The sequence below is a fragment of the Panulirus ornatus genome, chromosome 47 (genome assembly GCF_036320965.1).
Source record: "Panulirus ornatus isolate Po-2019 chromosome 47, ASM3632096v1, whole genome shotgun sequence".
In the NCBI taxonomy this organism is placed as follows: domain Eukaryota; kingdom Metazoa; phylum Arthropoda; class Malacostraca; order Decapoda; family Palinuridae; genus Panulirus; species Panulirus ornatus.
Window position 1 is genome coordinate 7,591,363 of NC_092270.1, and position 13,686 is coordinate 7,605,048.

At 36.4% G+C, this 13,686-nt stretch overlaps 1 protein-coding gene across 5 annotated transcripts in view; it reads left to right on the plus strand.

Moving 5' to 3' along the window:
* su(sable) (suppressor of sable) overlaps window positions 1–13,392 on the plus strand; it is a 48,683-nt gene extending 35,291 nt beyond the window's left edge. For all 5 annotated transcript variants that reach the window (XM_071689620.1, XM_071689617.1, XM_071689621.1 and 2 more), the window contains 2 exons: window positions 995–1,239; window positions 8,863–13,392. In XM_071689620.1, the coding sequence (XP_071545721.1) occupies window positions 995–1,239; window positions 8,863–10,345 (1,728 nt within the window). In that variant the 3' untranslated portion in view covers window positions 10,346–13,392. The remainder of the gene's footprint in view (window positions 1–994; window positions 1,240–8,862) is intronic.
* Window positions 13,393–13,686: the final 294 nt, after the last annotated feature.

Here is a 13,686-nt window from a genome sequence, read left to right on the forward strand (position 1 = left end):
TATATGTTTGTTTATTACATTATGCATGACTACATACTGTTCTATATATCGCAGTAGCTTCCACTGTTAATAACTACCTGCATCATCTTAATATGTAATCCTATTCCATCTGACCCAGCACCAAAAGGCAAATGACTGGAAGAATTGAAGGAAAACCAGAAAGAGAAATATATTGGAAAGTAGCAGTGTTTAACCACTAGATTTTGAAGCTCAGTAAGAATGCGTTATTATTGGTATTTATTAGATTTTAAAAGATATCAATTAATAGAAAAACATCACATATTCATTGCATTTTCTTCAAAAAAGTGTTAGATGAATACATTAGTCACAGTTTTAAACACAATTTTGTTATTAAATGCACAATTTCTTGAGCCATCTGTACAGTATATGGCTGCCATCCCTTATGTGATACCTTTTACTTATCTTGCTCTTGTTTTCTGCCACCTGGACATCATGTTAACTGAAACTAGGTAGTTTACTGTTGGCCATGGTGAGCTGGGGCACATATGATAGGCTACTGGACATTTATGCATTCTGGCAAACACTGTCCAAAGTATGAATGGATCTTCTTTTAGCTTTTAAGTGATTTTGATAAATGAATTATTATGCAACCTCCAAGATGTGTCAAATGCAGCCTTTGAAAAGTTGTTATTATATCACATGCATCAGAAAAATAGAGGTAGTTCAGGTTAAGGGCCACATTATTCTGACATCTCTTATGAAGGATTGAAATAAGATCATAAGTGACATTGATATAATATGCAGTACCCAGTGCTGTTAATTATCTCCCATGCAGTTTTAAAATGGTTGCATTGTTTTTCTATTCACAGGTTGCTTCTCCCTCAAAAAGAACTTTCCCATACTTATGAGACTTTGCTTTCCATATTGCTTTAGGTCTAAAGAACTAATTCAAACTTTTATAAAGAGTTCAGAAACTAGGAAGTACACATTATTGTTTTACAGCCTTAGAGAGTGTAAATTATTTTATCCACAGAATTTATCTCGTCCAGAAAACTTGTCTCCTAGTAGAACACCTCCTATGCCTTCTCGAGCATCCACCACTTCTAGTAGCAACTTTACTTCAGGAAGACAAGGGAACAGTCCAGTTGGTACACCCTCTTCAACACCTCCACAAAAGGGTGCCTTCCCCAGCATCAACTTAGACAGTATCAATATTTCATCAGATCTGGCAAGTGTTTTGTCGGCTCTAAAGAATCAGAATGCAGCCAGTACTAATAGGTAAGGTTTGATAGTATTTTTTGTTTCTTTTGATTATTATTTTCTTTTCTCCTATTGATGGTTAGCGTCTGTTGTCATATTTAAACTGGAGCTTCTTACTACCACTCATTTGTATATCCTACACTGTCCCTCAGAGTTTTGTCATCTCATGTAATGTACCCTGATGATTTTTTTTTTGTATACATGCTGATGCAGCCCTCAGTCTTACAGACTTCAGTAGCATTATGTTTAATTGGTGTTTTTATCCATTAAGATGGTTTGTAGCCAGAGAAATCAGGAAAATATGCATGTGCTATCCATCTTTGACTTGAGTAAAAGACATGCATAGTATAGATAAAAAAAAGTTTGATTGTCTAGTGTATTTGAAGTTGTGGGAGTTTTATCATTCTTTGACCCCTTTTATTATCTGTGGTCAAAAATTTTGATTCAGTTGCAGTTCCAAATACATATGATAATCATGTGTATCACAGTCTATTATTTCCTTGGATCTGGATGCTAGGAGTGATTATGTGATGATTGAAAGTGTAATGGGATTCCTGATTTAAACGGAAATAGGAGAAAAGTTTTTGAAATGTGTTGTAAAAGAAAAATGGTGATTAGGAAAATTTGGTGTTGAGAATGGTAGATGTAAGTATACAAATGTTAGTAAGGTTAGGGCATCATTGTCTTTGTTCTTATTACCAGGATGGGAAAGGAGATGTTGCTAGAAATGAATGTGATGAGAGGGATGGCTAGTAGAATATCTTATCATTTCTTGGTGGAGAGGAGTGTGAAAGCTTGGTGTACATTTAAGAAAATAGGAAGTGACATGCATGTAAAAGAAGTGGAGGAGATTGGAAAATTGAGCTCTGTGAGATACAAAGAGATATAGGGTGAAGAATGGTTTAGGGTGAGAGTAATTGATTCTAGGGAAGTGGAAGAGGAGAGAAAGGTATTAAGGGAAGCAGTGCTTCAGTGCACAGGTGAAATGTGTGGCATATGGGCTGTGGAAGTATGAGTAAGGGTCGGGCTGTGGTAGATTGAGGAAATTGAATTACTAACGGAAAGAAAAGCAAGGTATACAAATAGCAACTCCAGGGAAGGAATACTGATTGGGTTAAATATGGAGGAAAGCAAGAACTCAGTAGGTTAAAGAGTTGAAAAAGAAGGCAAACAAGAGGTGGGATGAAAAAGTATCAGTGAACTTCAGAGAGAATGAGAAAAAGTTTTGAAAGAGGTGAATAGTGTGAGGAGAATGAGAGAAGAAATAGGGGCAACAGTGAGGAAAGTAGATGATGAAATGGTAATAAATAAAGATGTAGGAAAGAGATGGAGAAGTGGTAACAGATAAAGATGTAGGAAAGAGATGGAGTGAGTGTTTTGAAGGACTGCTGAATCCGTTAGGTGATAGGTTGGGTGGATTTGATGTGTTTAGGATGAGGAGACTTGCAAATTCAAAGAGTTATGGGCTAATAGTGTGGTGAAAAGAGAGGAAGCAGTGAAAGCTATGTGCTAGGTGCTGTGATTGTGCTGAGTAAGTGGGATTGCAGATGGGTTTCCTCAAGAAAGGAGGTGATGGTGAATTTCTTTTGTTTTGTGGAGCTGCTCATTGTTTGTGTGACCTGAGGTGAGGTCCTGAGGGACTAGCAGAAAGCATATGTAAATTGAATGTTTACATTAAAGGGGTAAGTTTGTAGAATACACTTGTAAGAGTGTATGGGAAAGTGTTGATGAAATGATAGTGGTATGCACAGAGATACCTGATGAGGCTGAGAGAGTGGTGATTGAGAGGATGGTGGCATGCACCATCCTTAGTGGTTTCAGGAGAGGTAGAGGGTGTGGGGACCAAGTGTTTAGTTTGAGAAATATGCATATGAAATATTTGGAGAAAGAAGTACATATATATTTTATTTATGAATCTGAAGAAAGCATATGATAGGGCAGACAGGGATGTTTGGAGTAAGTGGAAAGCAGTAAGTTTATGCATTTATGGATCTGAAGAAAGCATATTATAGGGCAGACAGGGATGTATGAAGTAAGTGGAAAGCGATAAGTGCATTGAAGAATTTTTACTTTGAGAGTAAGGCATATGTTCACATAGGAGGGTAAGTTGTTCTTGGTGAGAGAGGGTCCTCGTCAAGGATGTGTGATGCCTCCATAGCTATTATACCCTTAACCAGTGAACATAGACATGAAAGTCAATCTCAGGAGGCAAAAAGAATTATAAAATGATTGCATTTAAAAGTAACAGAAAATACACAGAAAATAATACTACTACAAGTGAACAGTTTTAACTGGAAGAGTAAGGCATATATGCAAGTAGGAGGGTGAGTGGTTCCAGGTGAAGGTGGGTCTATGTGATGGACTTGTGATGTCTGCATGGCTTTTAAACTCATAAGCTATGAGCATAGTCAGGAAAGTCAATTGTGGAAGGAAGAAAATAACATTCAGAATTAACATAAAGTATCCAGCAAGTTATATTACTACTCTTGTGTTATCCTGGTTCAGTACTAAATGAGGGGAAGAGAAGCGTGTGGATGATATGTTTGACAGCTCCCACTCTCCCTGAAGTTTGCTGGACATGCTCCTTTCAGCTCTCATTTCCCCTCTTTTTTCAGCTCCCACAACTTTCTCTTGACCTCCTGCTTTCTTTTTTACAACTTCCTGTTACTTGCACTCCTTCCCTGTAAGTAATGCATATACATCTCTCTTTTCCTTTTTGCTAGCAACTAAACCTAATCATCCCACCACTCTATCCTTTCTCACGTGCCCTACACCCATCATCTGAATACCACACACTTCTCTCACACATGCCGGAAGTGCTTCCCAAAATACCTCCCATTCCTCACCCACTCCCTCAGGTTCTTTTACTCCCATTTTTTTTGCCAATTTACATTCAGTCTCTCTTGGCATCTCTTCACACAAGCCCCTTTTCAAAGCTCACTTTCTTTTACGATCTGCTTCTCACCCACATTATTTCATCTTTTCCAAAAGCCTCTACAAATCTTCACCCTCTCCTCCACCAGGTAATGATCTGACATCCCACCACCTGCCCTTCTCAGCACATTCACATCCAAGAGTTTCTTTTTCACGTCTGTCAGTGAGTACGTAATTCATTAAAGCCCACTTATCATCTTTTTTACCCCATGTATACTTATGTATGTCCCTCTTTTTAAAAGAGGTATTCCCATTTACCAGTCTTTTTCAGCACATAACTCCATAAGCTGTTACCTTTTCTATTCACATCACATCCCCCCCAGTTATACCCACATCTGCAACATTACTCACTTTCATGTTCAAATCACCCATCATTGATACCCAATCTCTCACATCAAAATTACTGAAACACTAACTCAGTGGCTCTCAAAATGATGCCTCTTTTTTGTCACCCTTCTCATGGCAATGTGTAGGTGCAAAAGTACCTTAGATCATTGAGGCTCAGGAAGTCCACGCTAGTGAAAATTGTTTTTCAATTTAGCTATAGACAATAGAAAAGACAGTTTAGAGTGTCAACTTATTGAGGTAGTAAGCTTTCAGTGCTTTCAAGTTGATTTCTGTCAGCATTTATATTAACTAAACTGAATGACATTCTACATGATTCTCATTGTCTAGCAGGATGATTTAAGAAGTATAATTGTGTATAGTTCGAGATCTTAAGACCAAATTTTTTTAGGCAAAAAAATTGGGTTGAAATCCTTGCATAATGGGAAGGGCTAGGAGTAACTTTTAAGCTTTAGACATGAAAAATGTTTACCGGTTACTGCCAGTAAACAATGGAAACATAAAATATTTACCAATTAGTAATGAAAAGCTGTACAGTGTCTTCAGCAGATGCTCACCAGTTTACAGTAGGCTAACTTACCTTACAATGTGCTTTTAGTAGTCTGTGTTGAAGTTTTTAGCTCAGACTAACTTATCATATCATATACGGTATCATAGTACTCATAGATCTACAAAAAATACTAGTAATAAAAACCTTTTCGATATTTCACACTTCATATAATAATACACCTCAGTCTCATATTGTTTACAATGACACATGATGTGTTACCAGCTGTTGAGAGTTGGCAGAGTTGCCAGGGCAGATCTCTTGCATCATCATAGCAAGCCCAAAGTAGCTAAATGCATGGTATGGTGACACAGGACGATGTAAAACACAAAATATTCATTCTTAAAAATTTATTTATAGATACATCTGTTTTTGTTCATTGAATTTGAAACTAGATTTTTTTTTTATTAAATTTGAATCAAGAAAACTACGATACCTCATTTCTGAATATTTTCGTTAAAATCCATCAAAATCATTTTCCTTGTCATTGTCGTCAACACCTAACAGCTCCTCCCATCGTCATAAGGATCGTCCCCATCATCAGCTATAGGATCATCAATATCTTCATCCTCAATCACGCTGTCATTAGCCCCATAATCCCACGAGTCATCTTCTATTCCATCAAGAGCATTCGAAATCTTACATTTCTTAGAAGATTTCTTTACAGTTTCTGGTGTGATTGTATCCCAGGTCTCTACAATCCATTCACATAATTTTGCCAGTGGTGGAGCTTGGATGTTGCCTCCCATTGTATTTATCTTCTCTCCTTCCATTGTTGAGTTGTTCCACTTCACTCTCATTGGTTTGTTTATGGAAACATCCAGTGGGTGGACAAGATTTGTTAATCCACCAGGAATCACAGCTGTTTCAATGTTTTCCTTCCTATTCCAGCAGTAATACTGTCAATGGGATGTGACCAAAACATATCCCACACAAGAAGACTTTTTTTCTTTGGGCAGTCCCCTAGTCGAAAGTTCCAGACTTTTTTCTGCCATATTTGTATGCTGCCCTCATCCATCCATCCTTTCTCATGCAGATGGATGATTATACCTCATGGAAACTTTTGCTTTGGACTTGTTTGTATTTTAAGTATTACTATAGGCAGCAACTTTGTGCTGTCAGCCAAACATGATAGCACAACTGTGAATCTTGATTTTTTTTGTGTCCAGTAGTTTTAGTGAGAACTTTTTTCACCAAATTTATTCACTGTTTGACTGACTGGCATATCAAAATTCATGGGTGTTTCGTCCATATTTCCAATGTATGAAAGTTTGTATGTGTTCTTCCAGTGTTTGATTATGTACCTGTGAAATTCAGTGTCCTTGTCAACGAGTTCTTGTGGAAGATGCTGTGATATTTTCTTTCTCTGTCTCATTACAAAATCATTTCTTTTCATAAATCTTGTGCACTAACCATGCCTAATTTTCTTGCTAGTTTCAAGGCAAAGATTCAAATTGATCCTTGGGAAACACCACATCTATTCTGTCAGTTTTCACTTACATACCTTACCAGTTCAACTTCAAATGTGGCCACTTAATACAGTTTCCCCTGTTAGCACATTTGGTTTTCGGCATATGCCAAAATTGTGCAGAGAGCTTTTTTCAGTCTCTAACATTATTTTTGGATCCCTTAAATTCCTTTGCTGCAGTACATTTGTTAGTCTGTTCTGCATATTCAATCACTTAGAGCTTGAACTTTGCTGTGAACTTGTTTCTTCTTGAAATCATTCTGAAGAGAATATGGGTTAAGCATGTTTGGTCTTTTTGACGGGAGAGTCATGCAAGTACTTGGATTGGTATTTGTTTTGTGTCATATGTACTTCTAACAATGAATACTTGTAAATCAAAAGTACTGTAACATTGTATTACATACAATTTTGTCATATGTCTGGAAAATAAGAAGCAAGACAATAAGAGTATAAACAGTTTCAACGTACAGTAATATTGAAGGCTGCTTAGAAAGGGCTTGTGCTACGTCTAAGCCTCTGTGACCAGGGCTCTGCCATATCAGCTAGATAGTAAGTGTTTTTCTAATAATTTTCAGTTAAAAGACTGTTACATAAGAAGCATATTTTATCTTAAGTGTGACTGAATGAATATATTCTCAGAAATGAATTGTAGTTTTGTTGCAGTGTTATATATTTCATTGTAGAATAGGATAAAGTACATGACAAAAACAGACGTTGCCTAATGTTCTGATGTTCAAGGATGTTATTAATTTTTTTTGATATTTTTGGTTGAAGTACTGTTATATTGCAATGATATTCTGTTCATACTGTGCTTGTTATTCACAGAAATGTAGTATTTTTAGTGAAATGACATATATATATATATTACAGTGGAAAATGGGATAAAATCTTGATGAAAACAATAAAATTTTGCTTTTTTAATTCAAATTTTTTTTATTTAATTGCTTTTTGTGTAGTTTGGTAAAGTGTGTGAAAGAAGAAAGTTGAGAGTAAATGTGAATAAGAGCAATGTTATTAGGTACAGTAGGGTTGAGGGTCAAGTCAATTGGGAGGTAAGTTTGAAAGGAGAAAAACTGGAGGAAGTGAAGTGTTTTAGATATCTGGGAGTGGATTTGGCAGCGGATGGAACCATGAAAGCGGAAGTGAATTATAGGGTGGGGGAGGGGGCGAAAATTCTGGGAGCCTTGAAGAATGTGTGGAAGTCGAGAACATTATCTCGGAAAGCAAAAATGGGTATGTTTGAAGGAATAGTGGTTCCAACAATGTTATATGGTTGCGAGGTGTGGGCGATGGATAGAGTTGTGCGCAGGAGGGTGGATGTGCTGAAAATGAGATGTTTGAGGACAATATGTGGTGTGAGGTGGTTTGATCAAGTAAGTAATAATAGGGTAAGAGAGATGTGTGGTAATAAAAAGAGTGTGGTTGAGAGAGCAGAAGAGGGTGTTTTGAAATGGTTTGGGCACATGGAGAGAATGAGTGAGGAAAGATTGACCAAGAGGATATATGTGTCAGAGGTGGAGGGAATGAGAAGTGGGAGACCAAATTGGAGGTGGAAAGATGGAGTGAAAAAGATTTTGAGTGATCGGGGCCTGAACAAGCAGGAGGGTGAAAGGCGTGCAAGGAATAGAGTGAATTGGAACGATGTGGTATACCGGGGTCGATGTGCTGTCAGTGGATTGAACCAGGGCATGTGAAGCGTCTGGGGTAAACCATGGAAAGTTGTGTGGGGCCTGGATGTGGAAAGGGAGCTGTGGTTTCGGTGCATTATTACATGACAGCTAGAGACTGAGTGTGTACGAATGTGGCCTTTGTTGTCTTTTCCTAGCGCTACCTCGCACGCACGAGGGGGATGGGGTTGTTATTTCATGTGTGGCGAGATGGCGATGGGAATGAATAAAGGCAGACAGTATGAATTATGTACATGTGTATATATGTATGTGTCTGTTTGTGTATATATATGCCATAGAATATGGTGCTATATTACCCTTATTTGTTGTTCCATTACCCTCAAAAACTTGGGTTTCTTAGCCAAAAATCAAAGGTTAACCTATACATGAGGCAGACTTAGAGATGAGTATAGAAGTTTATTATGCAGTTGACAATTGATTATCATATTTATGAGTTTGATAAAAATGCCCTTTTTTATCACTTGTTGTTAAGGGCATGTAGTAAATCTGTATTTTGTGGTAAGGGTTGAATTAATCAGTGACAAGTACATAATTCAGAAAAATTACCTTTGATTTGTACCTCAGTTAAGTATCTTTTTCTTCAATTCTTTTTTTACACTACAAGGAGTGAATTAAGAAATTTAAGAAAGCTTTAAGCATGACATTTATATTTATTTCAGGAGCATCGAGGAGTCAGGCAGAGATCCAAGAGTGCAGTCTCCTCGAGGAAGAGATCCCAGAGAACCATGCAGGGACATGAGGAACCCTAGAGAAGTGTCTCGAGATCATAGGGATATGATGCTAGACCAGCGAGATTCTCACAGGGAATCAAGAGATATACATAGAAATCCTCGGGACATGTTTCGGGATTCACGAGAAATGATTCAAAGTCCAAGATCAAGTACAGAGTATTCTTCACATCCTTGGGCAAGGGATCAATTACCTATGTCAGGTATACGAGATCCCTGGGACCGTCAGGGAGAAATAAACACTTCCAAAGACTTGCGAGATCAGCACAGCAATTTTCCAGATTCAAGGGAAGGGTCTGACTTAGATCGAGATCAGCGACAAAGAACAGGGGATGTTGATTTGCGAGTGTTACCAGGGGTTGAAAATAACAGAACTCAGGGTTCGGGTGTAAAAGGTTTGCAGTATGACACAGATTTAAGGATCAAAAGTGAGCCTTCAATATATGATGTAGATTTAAGGCAGCTGAACTTACCTAATGCTTTCAAAAGTAGTGAAGAGGAAATGAATTCGTTACCATTCAAAGTACCAGTGCATACTCCAGCCAAAGAAATTTTTGCTTCAATATCTTCTCATTCGCCAATGTATTATCAGCTCACAAAGGTTACTATTCCAAAACCAAATTTCAGCCATCTTAAGATTAATAAGGATGATCCAAGGATTCTGGAGGACCCCAGGCTTCGAAGAATGCTACGAAGAAATTCAACTGAGGAAGTTTCTAATCGAAGTCCAAGAGCACCCTCTAGATATGATGTGGATAGTCCATTGAGTCCACCATCTCTTAGTGTTTCCAAGGGGGAATTAAGATTTTCCGACTCAGACTCCAGAGATTCTAGAGATTCCAGAGACCCAAGAATGCCTTCTTCAAGAGACCCTAGAAGTGAACTCCGTGCAGATCCACGAGCTGAAACCCGTGTGGAGCCCAGGGTAGATCCTCGAATTAATACCAGAGTTGATCCTCGGGTTGGAAGTAGAGGTGATCTAAGAGGTGATTCACGTGATCCACGAGCAGAACAGTTAGGTGATATGAGAAACCAGGATCCAAGAATGAGTGGGATGTTTGGAGGTGGAAATAGTGGTGGTATGATGGAGGGGGGAATGCAGTTCATGAACATGGGCCCGGGACCCATGAACCCCATGGTACCTCGTGGTGTGGATCCCAGGAATAAACCAGGATTACTTGGCCCAGCACCTATGACATTTGGTTCAGGGGTTCCTATGGGACCAAGGATGCCTCCCTTTATGATGGGTCCCAATGGTGGATTTTACCCTGAGGATACTGGAGAGATGATGGGTGGTGGAGGGTTCTCCCAGGGAGGTCCAGGATGGGGGGGACGTATGCCTTCAAATGACCCTCGATTGCAGAGAGACATGGGGGATGGAAACAGATCATACACTCCGCCTCCTGTGTCCTAGTGAAACATTGTTGATTCCCAGTGTGTGTCTACCCTCCTATTCTGTGATTTTAGCCAAAGTGGCATTTTAAATGTTAACAAGGATGATAGGCTATTTCTTGCTGTTAGACTTAAAATACCAGTGATTGGTAAGTCTTCATATGAGTCTGCCTAATAATTAGGCTCTGTGATCTGTCATCATTTACATGAATAAAACTCCCCAAGTTTGTTAATTGTACTGTTGAATGTAGTGTGGTGATGAACGTGCGTGTGTATGTTTTTGTTTGTGCCCCTTCTCGGTCTGTACTTCTGTTTTGACACTTTTTTTTTAAGAATTGGCTACTTTTTCATAGTCTTTCCTTGTGTACAACTGTAGGCATCTGTTATGTATATATGTACAGCAATAGGTGTATAATACATAAAACTGAATATTTTCAGTTTTTCATTTATAGTGCATTAGGAAAGGTATGTCTGATGTTGAGTAGTATAATAGAAGTATCATATCTCTACTTATTTGAGTACAAAGGGATCTGATCCCACACGAGGATTTGAACTGTGCAAGTTTATTAATTAAGGCATATTTACCGAGGCACATTACCTGCTGTTTGGAATCTGTTAATACTCTGTTTATGTTATGTTTGTTTAATTTTAATTTTTTCACAGACAGAAATTTTTTACTGTGACATGCATGATTAAATAAGCACAGATAATGCAGCATACAATATATTTCAATGATTATTTTTGATTTAAAGACAGTATGAGAATATTTCTAAAACAGCATATACTCACATAAAAGAAAAAAAGTGATTTTTAAGGATTATACATAATTCAAAGACTATATTTTTGTTATATTGATTTAATATCTTTATCCTCAAATTTTGTTTGACTCTTGTACAGGCACATCAGGGGTATCAATGCATTTGTCAGGAAGTTGTCATTCTCACTTGTATACATTAAAATAATTGTTTATACTCTACATACCAGGTGCAAAACCACATTTTAAGGAATGTATGATTTACTCAAATTTCATTTATTTTACAGATTTGTGTGCAAACTTAAATTATTTAAGTTCGGCAACAGGAAAAGAATTTGATGCTTGTTAGAGTCAGTCTTTGTGCTATTTTTGAAAAAGAATTTATTACATACAAAGTTTAAAATTTTAAGAAAAATAGAATATTGATAGTTGTCACTCAAAGATTGGCATGATAACTATAACAGTATTAGTTAACACTAATCAGTATTTTTGGGATTTCACTTTCCATTCATTCTTGCAGAACTATATCACAGTTTAGCTCAGGTACAATATGCCTTGTCTTGAATTGTTGATATGGTAAAGCTGGGCTTTTATCTTCATTACCTAAATTTTATGTGGGGTCACAAAACTGATTGTCAAAAGGTCAGTGCTGAATTTAAATTTTTGCCACAAAGCTTATGAAATTAGGCTCCATTTTGTTAAATGATGCCCTTGATTTGTGCCAGAATGCAATCAGAAGTATTAAGGAAAATGTATATTGATGCTCATTAGAAGCTGCATACATCATGCTGAACTGATATATGATATTTATTTAAATTTCCCATTCAAGTAAAATGGCTAGAGAATTTATATTAATCATTTTAATTTTTTCCTGTGAAAGATCAGATAGAGTTTGTGTAATTACCATATGAAGAAAGTAAAAAGTACAGTACAATGCATCATCCAGGTAAGCATAAATTTTTATAAGCAGCTCATTATGTTTTGTATTATGCAAAAATGAAGTAAAGCAAATCTAAATTTTTGTACTATGTTCCAGTTTTAATGAGCTGTGCATTTTAGAAGGTCACTGCTTTTACCACATCTAATTAGACTTTCTATTAAGCCATTGAGTAAGTAAAGCTGAAAATTACCTGTTAATATCATATTTGCTCATAACCTGTTGACCCAAGGTTGATGTAGTAAGAAAATGTGGTTAACAATAAAGACAATGAAAACCTTCCCATGTTATTTTGCAGTTTGAAAACAAGTGGTCAGAAAAAAAGTATTACCTTTTTAGCCATTTTTCCAAAAAACATTGATTTATTTTAAAGTCTTGCTAAATAAGGATCTAGGGTTTAAATATTGTATTTTGCCTAATTGATGGTACTATCAGACCTTGAAATAATTACTTTATCAAACTGGTTTTTACTTATCATTTTTTGCCACTGCTTCATGGAATATTAGGTTCATATTGTAGTAAAAAAGGAACTTCATGTTCTTAAGTTTTGAAACAAACTGTGTTTTAGCTTTAAAAGTACTACTTCAGATGCATTTCACCATTTAAACAAGGATCTGGGATCCAAAACTTGCATTTTGTCTTACTAGTTGTGTTACAAGTTCAAAGTATTTTTTCTTGGTAATGTAATAGTCATGACCTGTCATTTCTCTAAATTATTTTACAGAAAAGTCGTTTAAAATCAAAGATGCTGATGATCTTTATATCATTTTCCACATTTAATAATAGAAAGTTTCATTAGGACCAAAAAAGTTCTTGAAATTATGATTTTTTTCAGAATTTTTACCATTGGTATCTTGGTGAAAGAGAAACTAGGACTAAAAGTTGTATGTTTTGCAAATTAGTTAGTGTGGTATCATTCTGTTTTATAGGATTTTAGGTTAATATTAACCATTTCATTGCTCAAAGCCTCTGTTGTAGAGCTAAGTACATGTAGAATATATTTTAGAGCTAAGTATATGTAGAGTATATTGTAGAGCTAAGTATATGTAATGTATATTGGAGAGCTAAAGTATATGTAGAATATATTCTAGAACTAAGTATACATAGCGTATATTGTAGAGCTAAGTATACGTAGAATATGCTGAGTTGTGGTCATGACTGATATTTCACAGCTCATTTTGAATTCCCAGCTGATGCATGATTCCAAATCTTATGCATAGATTGCTCTTGCTAACAGTGACAGCTAGAAAAATATTTCATGTCATAGTTACCCATAAATCATCATTGCATCATAGCGTCATCATTGCAGAAAGCTAGATTTACTCGTGTAATACTGTAGTCAGTTTTACAGTAACACAAACAATAAATATTTCCTGTATTACTGCTTATATTTTGATGAAAATGTGGTTATTCATGTAAAAAAAATATTGGTATGAATTATTTGTGAATGTTAAAATAATGCATATAAAAGATAAAAATTACATACAATGTATTATATAAAAAAATGTAAATGGTTGATATGGGATTTGTGTTTAGGTGTTTGTAGAACAAAATCAAACTTAGAAAAAAATCCATGATTGCCACGTACTTACAGTTGCAAGGAAATGTGGACTTACTTGGAGCAAGTTTTTTTTGTATGCATACAAAAGATGGAAAATAAATGTAATGCATT